General features: G+C 43.9%; 1 protein-coding gene across 3 annotated transcripts in view; it reads left to right on the top strand.

The window, feature by feature from the left end:
- The first annotated feature begins 151 nt into the window (after positions 1–151).
- Positions 152–16,155, top strand: part of ICE2 (interactor of little elongation complex ELL subunit 2) — a 59,234-nt gene continuing 43,230 nt past the window's right edge. For 2 of the 3 annotated variants that reach the window (XM_074966163.1, XM_074966165.1), the window contains exons 1-3: positions 152–243; positions 2,193–2,297; positions 15,560–15,827. In XM_074966163.1, the coding sequence (XP_074822264.1) occupies positions 215–243; positions 2,193–2,297; positions 15,560–15,827 (402 nt within the window). In that variant the 5' untranslated portion in view covers positions 152–214. Of the gene's footprint in view, positions 244–2,192; positions 2,298–12,858; positions 13,548–15,559; positions 15,828–16,155 lie in introns of all 3 variants that reach the window. The other variant, XM_074966164.1, reaches the window with a different exon arrangement.

Below are 16,155 nucleotides of genomic sequence, written 5' to 3' on the forward strand. Positions count from 1 at the left end.
GCCCACACCAAAGATGGCCGCTCACGGAGCTGCAGGTGTTGCTCGAGCTCCGGCTCTGGTTGGCTGCCTCACCCACGTGAGACCGCGTCGAGCGCGCTCCGAGGTGCTGATTGGGTAGCGCTGTGAGGGAGGGGTGGCTGGGTTCGTGGAAAGGATAGTTTGCCATTGCCGGGAGAAGGGGCTCGGGCTCCGTCGGGGGGGTAGTGTGGCCAAGATGGAGGCCGGTGACAAGCGGCTCACCTGGTGAGTACGTGTGGCTCTGCCCCGGGGCTGGTGGGGGCCCCAGGCCCTGTCGTCTGGGCCCTGCTGAGGTCGGGTCTCCCCCGGCGCGGTGCTCTGTGTAGAGCGGGGGCACAAACCGCTGCTGCGCTGACTGTCCCTAGCGTGTGTGCGCGTTAGGGGGACGGGGCCCCTCTGACAGGCCGCCGCACCGCAGCGGGGTTGTGTAGCTCAGAGCCTCCGCCAGCCCCCCGGTGTCTTCCATCCCCTTGCTGCTGAGGTCGTGTAACCAACGCGCCATCGCTGTAGCCTCCGAGATTCCCCGCTCGCTGCCTCCGCATCGCCTTTCCCACTGGCTCAGCTGCTCGGGGGTCCCCGCACTTGGCCCGCTAGTGTGGACGGGGCACAGGCGATTGCTGGAACCACCGCGTGCTCTCACCCCCGCCCCGTTGTGTAGCGAGGGACCTGGATAAGAATTAATTAAAGTCTGATGCCATGTACTAGGAGCTGCCGCCTCGTTGTTGTCCCAGCGATCGCCTACAAATAAAAATGAAGCTATTAACAACTGAAAAGCACCAATGCGGCGCAGGCAATGCAGCAGTCAAAATGCCAGCTTCCTGTCTGTACTATAACTCTCCCCCTTGGAAGCAGTGGTGGGAAATCTGTGCGGGAGTCTATGGACACAGCAGTGCAATCTAGCAAGGGATGGGACTAGGAGCTTATCAGTTCAGAGGCTCTGCTTCAAGCAATGCCTGCATTATCCTTGATCTGTGATAGGTGCTGGACACATCTGGGGTCACATATTAAAAATAATATTTTTGTTTTTCTCTCTTTCATTCCACCCACATCTTTCACATAGGGAAGGGGGTTGGTCAGCAGTTAATTGAACTAATGCTGCAATGCTAATGCCCCTGTAGTAATTTTATATAATGTTTTAAATGGTCATTTATTAATACAGCACATAGATGTGCCAATGATTTTTACAGATAAATAAAATGAGATCCTTTCCCTAAGGAGCTTACATTTTACAGCCTTGACACTGCAAGGACTCGTGCAAGTGCTTAACTGTAAGCACATTCATAAGCCTTTGCAGGATCAAGGCCCATATCTACAATTCCTTATTTTAGAGAATGACAAATTTTATGTTTCATGAAGAAATCACCCACTAATGAAATACAACCACCATTGAGATGAAAAATAAGACCTGTTTAATATGTCAGACTAACACTACACAGAGGACAAAAAGTTTAGGACAAAAACTGAAAAAATACCCTATCTGGTTGAGATTACCAGATATATTTTAGGTAGGTGGATTGTAATTATCTTTGAGGCAGTATGGTTATTTAGCAGGTAGTGTAGGAGAGAGGAAGATATTATAATTATTTGCATTACTTTTATTCAGAAGAATCCTAAAGTACAGCATGGGGGCACAGAGCAGTGACTGTCACTGGGGGGAGGGCGGGACTGCCACACTGCAGTTCTCAGTGGCTATTCAACAGTGCAGGAAGTTTCAACATTGTCAGAACTTTTTTCCATATTATTTTCTAAATGGACTCCCAGCAAAATTGACCCAACTTTGCGAAGTGTTTAGATTCGAATCACAATATTCCGACAAAATATGGCTCCATAAAATTTTCTCTGACCAGCTCTAGAAATGTACTCCATCCTATCTGTAAGCTTTCTTTTGAATAGTGAGGAACAAGTTCATTTTAATGTTGAAATGAAACATTGGGTTTATATCTGTCTGAGTAGGAGGAGGGTGTGAACATTTTAGATAACATTTTCCCCCTTTTCACACAGAATTATATACCTTATTTCTGAGTGATTCAAAGAATCATTTTTCAAATTCTGAGTGTTCGGTCACTTAGATATTGTTCTTAGGTTGGTGTCAGTAACCATATAGTCAGTGCTGTGTTTTGTGAGATTGAATTGCAACTACATGTTGTCTTTTTTTTTTTTTTTTTTTTAAACAGGAATGTTTCACCAAAAAATGGTGTTGAAGTGTTTTTCTCACGCGACATTTATGAAAAATATTCTTTGTCTCCAACGCTCTCTGAACTGTGGATTTTGTCAAACAAGTATGTATTTTCTTTCAGCTGTTGTGAGTGTTCTCCATGTCGCCTGTCTGCTTCCTTTCAAAACATGCTTTTTTTCTGTTATCTTAATTGAAAAACAAAACAGCAAGGGGGAAAAAAAAATGTTGTTACCCAGCAAGTGAGGAAACCCAGTGGTTTGACAGATATGCAATGGTCTCTGTCCTCTTTCTTGGGACCTCGTAAAGCAGGAGACTTCCAGGGGCCTTGAGTAGTGGTCTGATCTTCTGCTTCCTCACTGATACCAAAGAAGAAAAACTTAAGCAAAACTCCTTTCACTGGCAACTTCCAAAGACAGAAAAATAAATAAAATAAAAATAAAATGGATAGAAAGTTGACCAGATTGTCGGGCTTAACGGGTAGCGATCAATGGCTCCATGTCTAGCTGGCAGCCGGTATCAAGTGGAGTGCCCCAAGGGTCGGTCCTCGGGCCGGTTTTGTTCAATATTTTCATAAATGATCTGGAGGATGGTGTGGATTGCACCCTCAGCAAGTTTGCAGATGACATTAAACTGGGAGGAGAGGTAGATACGCTGGAGGGTAGGGATAGGATACAGAGGTCCCTAGACAAATTAGAGGATTGGGCCAAAAGAAATCTGATGAGGTTCAACAAGGACAAGTGCAGAGTCCTGCACTTAGGACGGAAGAATCCCATGCACCGCTACAGACTAGGGACCGAATGGCTCGGCAGCAGTTCTGCAGAAAAGGACCTAGGGGTTACAGTGGATGAGAAGCTGGATATGAATCAACAGTGTGCCCTTGTTGCCAAGAAGGCCAATGGCATTTTGGGATGTATATGTAGGGGCATTGCCAGTAGATCGAGGGACGTGATCGTTCCCCTCTATTCGACATTGGTGAAGCCTTATCTGGAGTACTGTGTCCAGTTTTGTGCCCCACACAACAAGAAGGATGTGGAAAAATTGGAAAGAGTCCAGCGGAGGGCAACAAAAATGATTAGTGGTCTGGAACACATGACTTATGAGGAGAGGCTGAGGGAATTGGGATTGTTTAGTCTGCAGAAGAGAAGAATGAGGGGGGATTTGATAGCTGCTTTCAACTACCTGAGAGGTGGTTCCAAAGAGGATGGTTCTAGACTATTCTCAGTGGTAGAAGATGACAGGACAAGGAGTAATGGTCTCAAGTTGCAGTGGGGGAGGTTCAGGTTGGATATTAGGAAAAACTTTTTCACTAGGAGGGTGGTGAAACACTGGAATGCTTTACCTAGGAAGGTGGTGGAATCTCCTTCCTTAGAGGTTTTTAAGGTAAAGCTTGACAAAGCCCTGGCTAGGATGATTCAGTTGGGGATGGGTCCTGCTTTGAGCAGGGGGTTGGGCTAGATGACCTCCTGAGGGTCCCTTCCAACCCTGAGATTCTGTGATTCTATGATCCTGCTTCCTGAGGCCTGATATATTTGGTGAGGCTGGCTGTGTCCCACTCCCTGACTCTCCATCTTTATCTCATTTGGAGAAGGCTGGTGATGTTGTCTGAGTTAAAAGACATGAATAAATGGGATTCTAAATCTGTTTCTCTGTCTTCTGACACGTCTATTCATGTCTCAAAGAATTCTTTGAGGGGGTCTGCAAGCATGTGGACCGGGGGGTTCAGTGGATATAGTGTACTTAGATTTTCAGAAAGCCTTTGACTAGGTCCCTCATCAAAGGCTCTTAGGCAAAGTAAGCTGTCATGGCCTAAGAGGGAACATCCTCTCATTTATTGGTAACTGGTTAAAAGATAGGAAACAAAGGGTAGGAATAAATGGTCAGTTTTCAGAATTGAGAGAAGTGACATTCCCCAGGGATCTGTACTGGGACCAATCCTATTCAACATAATCGTAAATGATCTGAAAAGAGGGGTAAACAGTGTGGTGGTAAAATTTGCAGATGATACAAAGCTACTCAAGATAGTTAAGTCCAAAGCAGACTGCGAAGAGCTACAATAGGATCTCTCAAAACTGGGTGACTGGGCAACAAAATGGCAGATGAAATTCAGTGTTGATAAATGTAAAGTAATGCACATTGGGAAACATAATCCCAACTATATGTATAAAATGATGGGAGCCTAAATTAGCTGTTACCATTTAAGGAAGAGATCTTGGAGTCATTGTGGATAGTTCTCTGAAATCATCCACTCAGTGTGCAGCGGCAGTCAAAAAAGCGAACAGAATGTTGAGAATCGTTAAGAAAGGGATAGATAATAAGACAGAAAATATCCTATTGCCTCTATATAAATCCATGGTACACCCGCATCTTGAACACTGCATGCAGATGTGGTCGCCCCATCTCAAAAAAGTTATTTTGGACTTAGAAAAGGGCAACAAAAATTATTAGGGGTATGGAACGGCTGCTGTATGAGGAGAGATTAATAAATCGGGGACTTTTCAGCTTGCAAAAGAGGTGACTGGGAGAGGATATGATAGAGGTCTATAAAATCATGACTGGTGTGGAGAAAGTAAATAAGGAAGTGTTATTTACTCGGTCTCATGACACAAGAACTAGGGGTCACCAAATGAAATTAATAGGCAGCAGGTGTAAAACAAACAAAAGGAAGTATTTTGCCAGAGGATGTTGTGAAGGCCAAGACTATAGAATCATAGAATTTAAGGTCAGAAGGGACCATTATGATCGTCTAGTCTGGCCTCCTACACAACGCAGGCCACAGAATCTCACCCACCCACTCCTGTAACAAACCGCTAACCTATGTCTGAGCTACTGAAGTCCTCAAATCGTCGTTTTAAGACTTCAAGGTGCAGAGAATCCTCCAGCAAGTGACCCGTGCCCCATGCTGCAGAGGAAGGCAAAAAAACCCCAAGGCCTCTGCCAATCTGCCCTGGAGGAAAATTCCTTCCCAACCCCAAATATGGCGATCAGCTAAACCCTGAGCATGTGGGCAAGACTCACCACCCAGACACCCAGGAAAGAATTCTCTGTAGTAACTCAGATCCCACCCCATCTAACATCCCATCACAGGCCATTGGGCATATCTACCGCTAATAGTCAAAGATCAATTAATTGCCAAAATTAGGTGATCCCATCATACCATCCCCTCCATAAACTTATAACAGGGTTCAAAAAAGAACTAGATAAATTCATGGAGAATAGGTCCATCAGTGCCTATTAACCAGGATGGGCAGGGGTGGTGTCCTTAGCCTCTGTTTGCCAGAAGTGGGAATGGACAACAGGGGATGGATCAGTCAATGATTACCTGTTCAGTTCATTCCCTTTGGGGCACCTGGCATTGGCCACTGTTGGAAGACAGGATACTGGGCAAAATGGACCTTAGATCTGACCCAGTATGGCTGTTCTTATGCCTATTTACATAGATTCAGCAGTATCTAGGGGCTTTATAGGCAAGGTCATGCCTTAAAGAGCAACTAAGCTAAACAAACTACATTTAGCAAGGAAAAGGTTTGCAACAAAAAGCAGCAACGATATTGGCACACGTGCTGTTAATGCCACAACTTTTGTTTCTTCTTGTTGTTTTGCTAACACTTGTTGAAAGTAGGACTAGCATTTGTAAGGCTTATGGGAGTTTTCTTGCTATATGTCAGAGCACTGGATTCTAAATGAACAGAATACAAATTTGAAGTCAGTGTTTTGAGAGGTGTTTAGTACTTTAAGGCAATGTGACAAGCAATCTGCCCTCTTTTCAGTAAACTGAGTATACACTTTGTTTTTTAATCCATTTCTCTGTCTTCTGACACTGGGTTTTTTTTGTTTGTTTTTTATAGGATAAGTAATGTATTTTTTTTAAAATAACTGAATCTGTTTCAGAAACCAAATAATTACAGGAATATGTATCGTTTAAATATTTCCGCTCAATAGATAGTAAACCAACCATTTGAAAATCAGTTCCTTCATTTACATGTATATGTCAAGACCTGAGTTCGGGTTTCCCTTCCTACAGTGGCTTTTGTGGAGTACAGTAGTCCTAGTCAGTCATTGACCTGTCACTACATTGTGCTGTGACTCTGCCCAGTAGGACTTGGACTGATGCTACCTGTCACATAGGCAAATAGAACCATCCTGTGGAAAGTACTTGCATTTCGCAAGACCTGGATGAAATTTGGCACTGACCGCCAGTGAAATACCATATATACTCGTTCATAAACTGATTTTTTTTTGGTAAAAAAGTGAAGCATCAAAGAGCGGGGGTCATATTATCAATGCGTCTACACCAAAATTGGATGATTTTAAGCTTTATTGAGTTATTGAATTGAATATCTAATACATTGTGGTTTTGTATACCTGGAGCATTCGCAGGCATGGAGCCCCTCAGCTCCCAGTGGCTGTAGTTAGGCGTTCCCAGCCAATGGGAGCTGCGGAAAGTGGCGGCCAGCACGTCCCTTGGCCCGTGCCGCTTGCTGCACCTCCCATTGGCTGGGAACGGCAAGCTGCGCCACTGAGAGTTGAGGGGCTCTGTGCCCGCCGACAGTCCAGGTAAACAAAATGTCCTGACCCGCCAGTGGCTTACCCTGACAGGCTGGGAGTCAAAGTTTGCCGACCCCTGTTGTAGATCACTGACGATGGAACGTCAATTCTGGATTCGCTTCTTTAAAAAATTGCTAACATTTTATTTTTACTTAAATTGTATATTTGTTATGTTATAATTGAGATAAAAGAAGTATTAATATAAATAAAACATATGGATATTGACTATACAGTTTTTCTCAGTTCATGTCCATGTAAACAAAGCACTTAAAAACACGTGCTTCCCTAAAGTTCAATTTTCCTAGTACTAGCTGTTTGCTTTTCCTAGTACTGTTCTACTACAGGACTATATTATAACTATATTATAACTATTTTTATAGCGCTTACTTATGTTGATGGTAAAATAATTTATTGATATCAATACTGCAGCCTTTTAAAGTTGCAAAGCCTTCCTTTAGTGGACTAGCTTGGCTTGAAATGAATGCTAAAATGAAAATGCTACGCGTCCAAGCCAATCTGAAAAATTCAGTGAACGATAGTACTATGGCACTGGTGTCAGTCCACTGCTGTGTAATTTGATCTCTTCGTGCATTTCTACCAATGGACCTCGTAAATCTCGAGCCAATCTAAAAATATAACTCACAGAATCGATGGAATCGGTAATAAAATTTAAATAGCCTGTTATCGCCACAGACATGCCAATCTACAGGGCTGCTTTGAAATAAACAAAGAACAATAATAATTTGGCAGTGATAAAGCAGGTGACATTCCTATATAAAGTCCTGCAAAATGTATAACTAAATTATTATTTTCTAAGATTTCCATGCTTGTATATAAAATGAACAATGGTGAAATCAAAAGAAAACGGTCTGCTTATCACACAGCGTTCAAACTTGAATATGAATAAAGTTGTTGAATATGCAGAAGCAAACAATAATTGCTCTGCTGCTCGTGAATTCTTGTATCAATGAGACACAAGTACGAGAACGGCGAAAAAATAAAACATCACTAAAAGACATGCCAAGAAGCAAGAAAAAATGTCCAGTGAGGTGTGCTTCATTTCCTGAGCTTGAGAAAGGTCTCACTGATTGGGTTGTTAGAATGTTGACAAAATGCGTATGTCATCACTAGAACTGGAATTCGTCTGCGTGCTGTGCAAATGTCGAAAGATGCCAAATACTAGTCAGTAAAGCCGTCAGTGTTTGTCGCATCAGCAGGTTGGTGTACTCGCTTCTTGAACCGTTACGGTCTCTGTCTTCGTCAGCAAACATATATAGCCAAAAGCTGCCAAGAGATTTGGAAGAAAAAAATCAAATCTTTCCAAAAGTTTATTATAAAACATCAAAAGGAATATGCATTTGAGCTGTCACAAATACGAAATATGGACGAAACACCGATGACATTCGATCTCCCGAGCAACAGAACAGTAACCGGTGTTGGTGAAAATACAGTTTTAATTACAACCACTGGCGATGAAAAAATCCATTTTATGGTGGTTTTATCGTGTTTGGCCAATGGGTCAAAGCTCCCTCCTATTGTTATTTTTAAAAGAAAAACCTTGCCTAAAAACATTAAATTTCCTGCTGGTATCATCGTACGTGCACACGTAAAGGGATGGATGGATGAATGAAAGTGGGACTATTGAATGGCTGGGAAAAGTGTGGAATAAGAGACCACGAGCACTTTTCAAGAAACCTGCTGTGCTCGTTTGGGGCATGTTCAGGGCAGACAAGATAGATGAGGTGAAAAATGTGGCCAAAAAAATGAAAACTACTTTGGCTGTAATACCTGGAGGCTTAACTTCTGTCCTACAACTGCTTGATGTCTGCCTGAACAAACCCTTTAAAGACAGGCTACACAAAATGTGGTCTGAATGGATGTGCTAAGGCATGGAGAAGTTGACAAAAGGCGGGAATCTTATGAAGCCTGAAATCAATCTGGTCACCCAGGGGGTCAAGAACGTGTGGGAGTCCTTTCCCTCGGACATGATAGAAAAATCATTTCGGAAATGCTGTATCAGCAATGCGCTCGACGGGTCAGAAGACGGTGCCATATTCGATGATGACACAACAGAGATTGATGATGAGAAGGAATCGGAGCCTGAAGATGACACTGCCAACATCTGCGATGACAATGCAGGTACAACTGTGCCTGAAGCCGAGTTTAATGAACTGTTTGGTGAATCGGAGACTGATTAGGACTTTGAAGGATTTTAAGACTTTTTGAATAAGTACCTTAGAACAATATGAAACTTTAAAATCAGTAAATGGATATTTAAAACATTGACTGACTGTAATTTTGAAGGTGAATACATATTTGTTCAGTTATTGTAACAGCAGGTTTTTCGTTAGATTACATTAAAATAATTCTAGCAAAACTTTTGAGTGTTTCTTGTGATGCCAGCTTTTTAAATATAGCAGGGGTCAGCAAACTTTGGCTCCCAGCCCGTCAGGGTAAGCCGCTGGCGGGTCGGGACATTCTGTTTACCTGGAGTGTCCACAGGCATGGAGCCCCTCAGCTACGGTTTGCCGTTTCCAGCCAATGGGAGCTGCAGGAAGCGGCGCAGGCCAAGGGACGTGCTGGCCGCCACTTCCCGCAGTTCCCATTGTTTGGGAATGGTGAACCACGGCCACTGGGAACTGAGGGGCTCCGTGCCTGCGAACGCTCCAGATAAACAAAACATCCAGGCCCGCTAGCGGCTTACTCTTATGAGCCGGGAGCCAAAGTTTGCCAACCCCTGAAATACACGGTTGGCTTATGAGAAGGTCATACCATTTTTTTTCGCATTTTTACCTATCCATCTTGGGGGGGTCAGCTTATAAACGAATGGGCTAATGAATGACTGTATATGGTACTCTGTATGCAGTTAGCTCTTTTGAGACAGGCGGTTCCCTAATTTCTTTTTTGCTTAAATTCAATTTTTAATTTTATTAAAATGACTACCAAAACAATTTTGGTGCAGTGTGGTGGAGGAAGGAGTGTGTGGAGAGGTATTAGAGGATGAGACAGAGATGAGACTTACTGAATTGCTGTGATCAGGGGAGTTTGGACTTTGGAGAAATAACTCATTCCAAATGGGAAATATTCTGTTCTTTTCCAGATACTCCAGGAATTTGTGAATCTCTATATAGGGACCCCTGATAATATTTAACTGAGATGCCACTCTTCTATTCCCTCTCCATGGAAGCTGTAGCTGAGAAGAGGGTGGATTGCATAAAATGAAGGGCAATTTTTTAAACTGTCAGCTCAAATAAAGTAAAACCGCAAATATGAATGGAAAGGCCCTGTTGAATTATGTTGGTATGCACCCTGATGAAGATTTTGACAGCATTGCACAGTGAAATAATCTTGATGTGTTGCCATTTAATACTGTGCTGAATGTAGCCAATTTAAACTGCTAGAATTTTTTGACATTCCTACATTGGCAAATCTGAGTCAGCATCTTGTCGCTGCTGCAGCTTAATTATATTTGCCAGTTTGTGCCACAAGGATGGACATATTCTTATATTCAGTGAGACAGCTGTGAAGTATTATTAAGAGTTGCAGACATGATACTGTTAGGTATGAATAGCTCTTGTGACATTTTTTAGTGCTGAAATCAAATCTCTAAAATATGTTTTTTCCAAGATCAGCAGTTAATGTTCATTTTGTTAACCTAAATATGCTCATTTTTAAGCATAGGTATTGTAAATACATAAGGGCTTAGTAAGCCTTCTTATACTGAAGTTGTTTTAAGAACCAATCTTATTACATACCTTGCTTCCTGTTGCTAGGACCATTTCCTCCTCCATGCCTCTCCTCCTTGTCGTGTCCAGCCAGTGTTATCTTGCTTTAGCAACTGATTCCAGTACTGTTTAGTATTATAAATGGAGCTCTGAATAGTGTGCTTCATTATTGGGAAAAATCTTCTCTGAAATCTGGACTTCCCTGCTGTTAAAGCCATATGTCTTCCATTTTAAAAGAGGCTTCAGTGTCGAGTACTTCTCATTTGCTGTCATAACTTTGGTTCAGGAGTAAGTGAGGCCTAGTTGATTATAAGTTGTTGACACGCAGTTTAACAAACATAAGTAACAGACTCAAAGTGGCGTCTGACCCTGCCAGAACAACGGCTGCAAAATGTAGACCAGTGGTACTCCGACCTCTGTGGTTCAGGAGCCAAATTAGCGGTCAATATTACCCAAAAGAGCCACAGTAGTGTGAATTCATTGTTTCATTCACCGTTATATCTATAATTCTCACAGCAAAATGACTGACAAAGTATTCTACAATTGGTTAATAATGTAATAAAAGTATCCTGACTGGTTAATAACTTAGATTGGTTGTTAATTAAATCACAGTGTTTTAATATCATCTCCTGCAAAGAGCCACAGGAGACACATTAAAGAGCCACTTGCAGCTCCTGAGCCTTGGTCTGAGTATTACTACTCTAGACAATCAGCACCCCTCACAACACACCTTTCAATATCCATGGGTCTATGCCTATAATATGTGGTGTACCTCATTCAGTGCACTAAGTGTTCCAATAACAGTTATGTGGGTGAAACAAGACAATCACCATACTCTCAAATGAACTCACGCAGAAAAATGATAAAAGACAAAAACATCATATTACCTGTGGGTGAATGCTTTTCACAAAGTGATCACTCTATAGCTGATCTGTCAGTTTGCATCCTCAAAGGCAGCCTGCACAACACCTTAAAAGACAAACCTGGGGGCTTAAATTCATAATGTTTCTAGACACTAATAATCATGGAGTGAATAGAGACACAGGATTTAAGGCTTATAACAACAATCTATAATCTACTAATCCCCCATCCCCTCAGCTTTTTTTTCCCTCCTATGACTAGAGAGATTTTAATGGGCCACTTCACTTTGAATGGTCCTTTGAAATTTGTTAATTACTTATGGCAAAGAATCTGTGCCACTGTGACACTGCGAGTATGTTTCCCAAACCTGAAGAAGAGCTCTGTGTAAGGCCTGGTCTACACTACTCCATGGTAAGGGCGATGTAAGCTGCCTTGCATCAACCTAGCTGTGGAAGTGTCTTCACTTAAATTTGGGTCCCGCTGACATAAGTGCCTCTCTGCGTCGACATAACACCACTTCCCGAAGCAAAGTAGGGCTTGTCAATACTGGCAAGTTTGACTAACGTTGACATAAAAAAATCGACAAAAGCAAAGTCGCCAAAGTGAGTTTACATTTGCTCCCTGTCGACAGATCATGTCCACATTCAGGGCACCATTGTCAACAGTATGTATCCCACAGTGCCTGGTGATACCATCTGTCACTAGATGTTGTGGGAAGGCAGAAATGGAGTGTGGCGCAAGGAACGTTTTAACAACGGGCTGAGCAGGTGCCGCATGGTAGTTGAATGTGCCTTTGGCCGTTTGAAAGCTTGCTGGTGGTGTCTCAATGGCAGGCTAGACCTTACCGAGGATAATATTCCCACGGTCATAGCCTCGTGCTGCACTTTGCATAATCTGTGTGAATCTAAGGGTGAAATGTTTGCTCAGATGTGGAGCACTGAGGCAGAGTTCTTGGCTGCACAGTTTGAACAGCCAGATGATAGGGCTGTGAGAGGAGCCCAGAGGGCTGCTATTAACATCAGAGAGGCTTTGAGGGACCACTTTGACGATGAGGGGGACTAACACGTCTGCTTTGGAATTGCTTCCCTGGTGCATCCACGTACAATTTTGGGGCCCAAGATTCATGCAACAAAATGCTTTAGAAGCCTGTTCCCAAGAGTGAATTGATTGCTATATGCTTTTGTAGAACACAGAGTAAAAACTCTGTACCTTTATTTATTGGTAAAAGGTAAAACCTCACAACTGTGTGTAGCTCCAGCTATCATTTTGCAAGCGGATGGAGTGATGGGGAAACTCGGGAGTGCTGTGAAGTGAAAAGGAATGTGTGGGCATAGAGGGGGGTGGGGCCTTTTGTGAGTAGTAGCAATCACTTTCTCACTGACTCTAGGCAGGCACACAGCTCTGTGAGCACCCCAATCATGGTGAGTGTCGGGAGTGGGGGGAAGGCGGTTGTGCGTATGGACAAAACAGTCACTGCTTGCATGGCAGCTTTTCAGGGAACTCATTCTAAAATTATCTCACACTTTTTCACAGGCAGCCAACCTGCTTGCTGACACCTCACTGATGTGGGTGAGCAGGGAAACCAGGGCACAACTGATGTATGCTTGCAGCTTTCACCCCGGTCTATATGCAGCTCAGCTATGTGCCGCTTTGGTCCCAGCTCCAGTGATTGCTAAATGGCATGGTACAGTTTCCTACAATGGAGGAACTAACAAGGCTGCAATCCCTTGGAATCTGTGGCAGAGGATTAACAAGTACCACTTGGAAACTTTCCAGAGCCTCTCTCTGAAGGATTCCCTGCAGGTCTCGATGTCCATCGACACCCTGCTTGGCCATGCAGATTAGCTACACATGGCAATATCCAGCTCACACAAAACATTACCTGCCTCCCACTTTTTGATTCCCTACACAAGCCACAGCAACTTACCTGGCGTCTCATCTGCTTCCTGCTCCCCGTAAAGCACTTCTGGAGTGGAGAAAAGTTCCTGGCTGCCTGCCCCACTGGGCGACCCCGCTGGGAGCTCCACATCCTCTTCTAGCTCCACTTCTTCATCCAGAATTTCAGCCTTCAGGTTACCTCCTCTTTCTGCTGCCTCCGCAGTATCCACGGGGCTATCGGCGATGGAGATGGGGTCACCACTGAGGATAGCATTCAGCTCCTTATAGAAACAGCAGGTCTTAGGTGCACCACCGGAGCAATGTTTCGCCTCCCGCGCCTTATGGTACGCCTGCCTCAGCTCCTTTATCTTCACTCTGCACTACTGCATGTCCTGAACATAGCCCTTTTCGAGAAAAGCCTCGAGAAATTTGCCCATATGTGTCCCGATTCCTATGGGTCATTTGCAGCTGCAACTGAACAGACTCCTTTCCCCATATACCGATCAGATCCAACAGCTTAGCAGTGGTCCAAGCAGGAGTGCGGTTAGTGGAATGGCAAGCCATGCTTACCTGGGAAGCCACCAAGGAGGAAATTATATTTAAAATTCCCGGGGCTTGCAAGGGGGAGGGGTGGGTTGGCGGCTGCAGGGCAGCGGAGTTCAAACCGCTGACCAGAGCGGCAGCATGGGAATTGTCGGACACTTTCTGGAGGCCAATAAAATTGGGGGCCGGGGGAGGCGTTGTATCTACACTGGCTGTTTGTTGACAATAAAGGGAAGGGAAAAGACAAAAGTCTCTCGCGGGTGTGGAAATTTTTGGCGACAAAACTTGCCAGCGTAGACAAGCCTGTAGAGTCAGTCGATGTAATGAGGTTGATGCAGTGTCAGTGTAGACGCTGAGTTGCTTACATCGACTGTTACTGGCTTTCAGGAGTTGTCCCACAATGCCCAACAATGGCAGTGTGCATCCTCGCCAAGAGCATTTCTATCAATTGTACTGTCAACACAAGGAGTTAAGCTTACAAAAACACAAGAGTTTAGTAGCTGTGGTGGCTGTGTGCTGATGTAAGTTAATTCAACATAATTTTGTAGTATAGACATGGCCTAAGCTAGAGAGCTTGTCTCTCTGAGTAACAGCAGTTGGTCCAATAAATGATATTACCTTACCCATCTTGTGTCTGTAATACCTGGGACCAATGTGGCTACAACGTTGTATACATAAGTAGCAGACAGCAGATGAGGAAATGAGGCCTCATTCATAGTGAAGACATTTCCAGAACAAAGAGGACCTGTGTTTTGTGATTGGCTCTCTCATCTAGATACCCAGTGTAACAAGTTATTATATGTGATGTCTCCTGGAAAAGTGGAGTTGATCCAGTACAAATAATTACCACATTTTTCTTCTTTTGAAGTCAGTGGTGAAACTCCCATCAGTCCTAGGATATGACTAAATTTAGATGTGTCTAAATATAGATGGGGGAATGGTATTATAACACCATTGTTCTATTAATTATGATTAAGACTGCAAGTTTGTCATGGAGGTTATGGAAGTCAGGATTCTTGGACCTCCATGTCTTCTGCAGCAGCCAGTGTGCCTGGCCCAGGGGAAGCTCAGGCAGCCTCTGCGCCAGGTACGCTGGTCGCTGCTAGGTCAGTCCCGGGCCACCACACACACCCCCACCCTAGCAGCAATGTTTGGGTGTGGGAAGGGGCAGGAGGTTGGGGCACGGGACGGGGTGAGGCGGGCTCTGGGTGGTACTTACCTGGGGGTCTCCCAGAAGCGGCGACATCCCCCATGCTCAGCTGCTAGGCAGAGGTGTGGCAAGGCAGCTCCACCTGCAGGCACCACTCCCACAGCTCCCACTGGCCGTGGTTCCTGGAGCCCCCCAGGTAAGCGCTGCCCAGAGCCCGTCCCATGCCCCAACCCTCTGCGCCCTCCCACACCCAAACTCTGCTGCCGGGGGTGGTGTAGAGCCAGGTAGGGAGCCTGCCAGCACCAGCAGGAATCCGAGGCTGCAAGCCACTGCCCGTCCCCTTCTTCCCCCTGCACGCAGCCAGGCTGCCCTCCCCTAGCACCCGCAGGGCCCCCGGGCACCATCCCCCCGCAGGTTTTATTCACAGGTATTTTTAGTAACAGTCATGGACAGGTCAGGGGCCATGAATTTTTCTTTACTGCCTGGGACCTGTCCTTGACTTTTAGTAAAAGTACCTGTGAATAAAACTTAGCCTTAATTATGATGTATTTTGTCCAATGATTGGAAATCTTAAGGTTTTCCGTGACTGTCAGCATCAGTTTTCTCAAATACAAGTCTTCATGTGAAAAGTGTAAATTGTTTCACTTATTACTTTTCTTTCAGACATAAAGAAGAAAATGTAGAGGCATCAATAAACTCTGTAGAAGATGTGAAAACATTTAACACACAGGCTGCAGCTCCAGCTGAGGAGGAAGTTAAACCCACAGCTGATGATAATCCTTTTCCAGAGCCCAGAATCCCGTATCCTTATGTCTCTAGTCTAACTGAGAAGGAACAGAAAACATATTTATATCTAATGACTAAGTTTTCAAAAAACCCTGCATCCTACCAATTTATTGCAACATATCAAAGAGAATATTCTCAGTATTTGGTAAGTGTTAAAATTGTTTTTCTCCTAATATTCCTTGCTGTAATAATCCAAGGGAAATTTTCTAAAAGTCATTTGATAAAAATGTGATTGTAATAATTATAAGTCCTTAAACATTTCCAATTTCCGACATGTTTTATCTCCCCAACAATGAAATTTTGATTTTTTTTTAAAGATAACTAAAAATGTGCATTGTTGTTTTACTGGGGCTTTTTTAGGATAGTTGACGTCATGTTACTCTAAAAACATAGTTGAATAGTTACCTTGATGCCTCCTGGCTTTCCTGTCCTTAAGTCAGTTGCTATGATGGTAGTTATAGGAGAAATGAAAG

This window comes from Natator depressus, chromosome 10, assembly GCF_965152275.1.
Source record: "Natator depressus isolate rNatDep1 chromosome 10, rNatDep2.hap1, whole genome shotgun sequence".
NCBI lineage: Eukaryota > Metazoa > Chordata > Testudines > Cheloniidae > Natator > Natator depressus.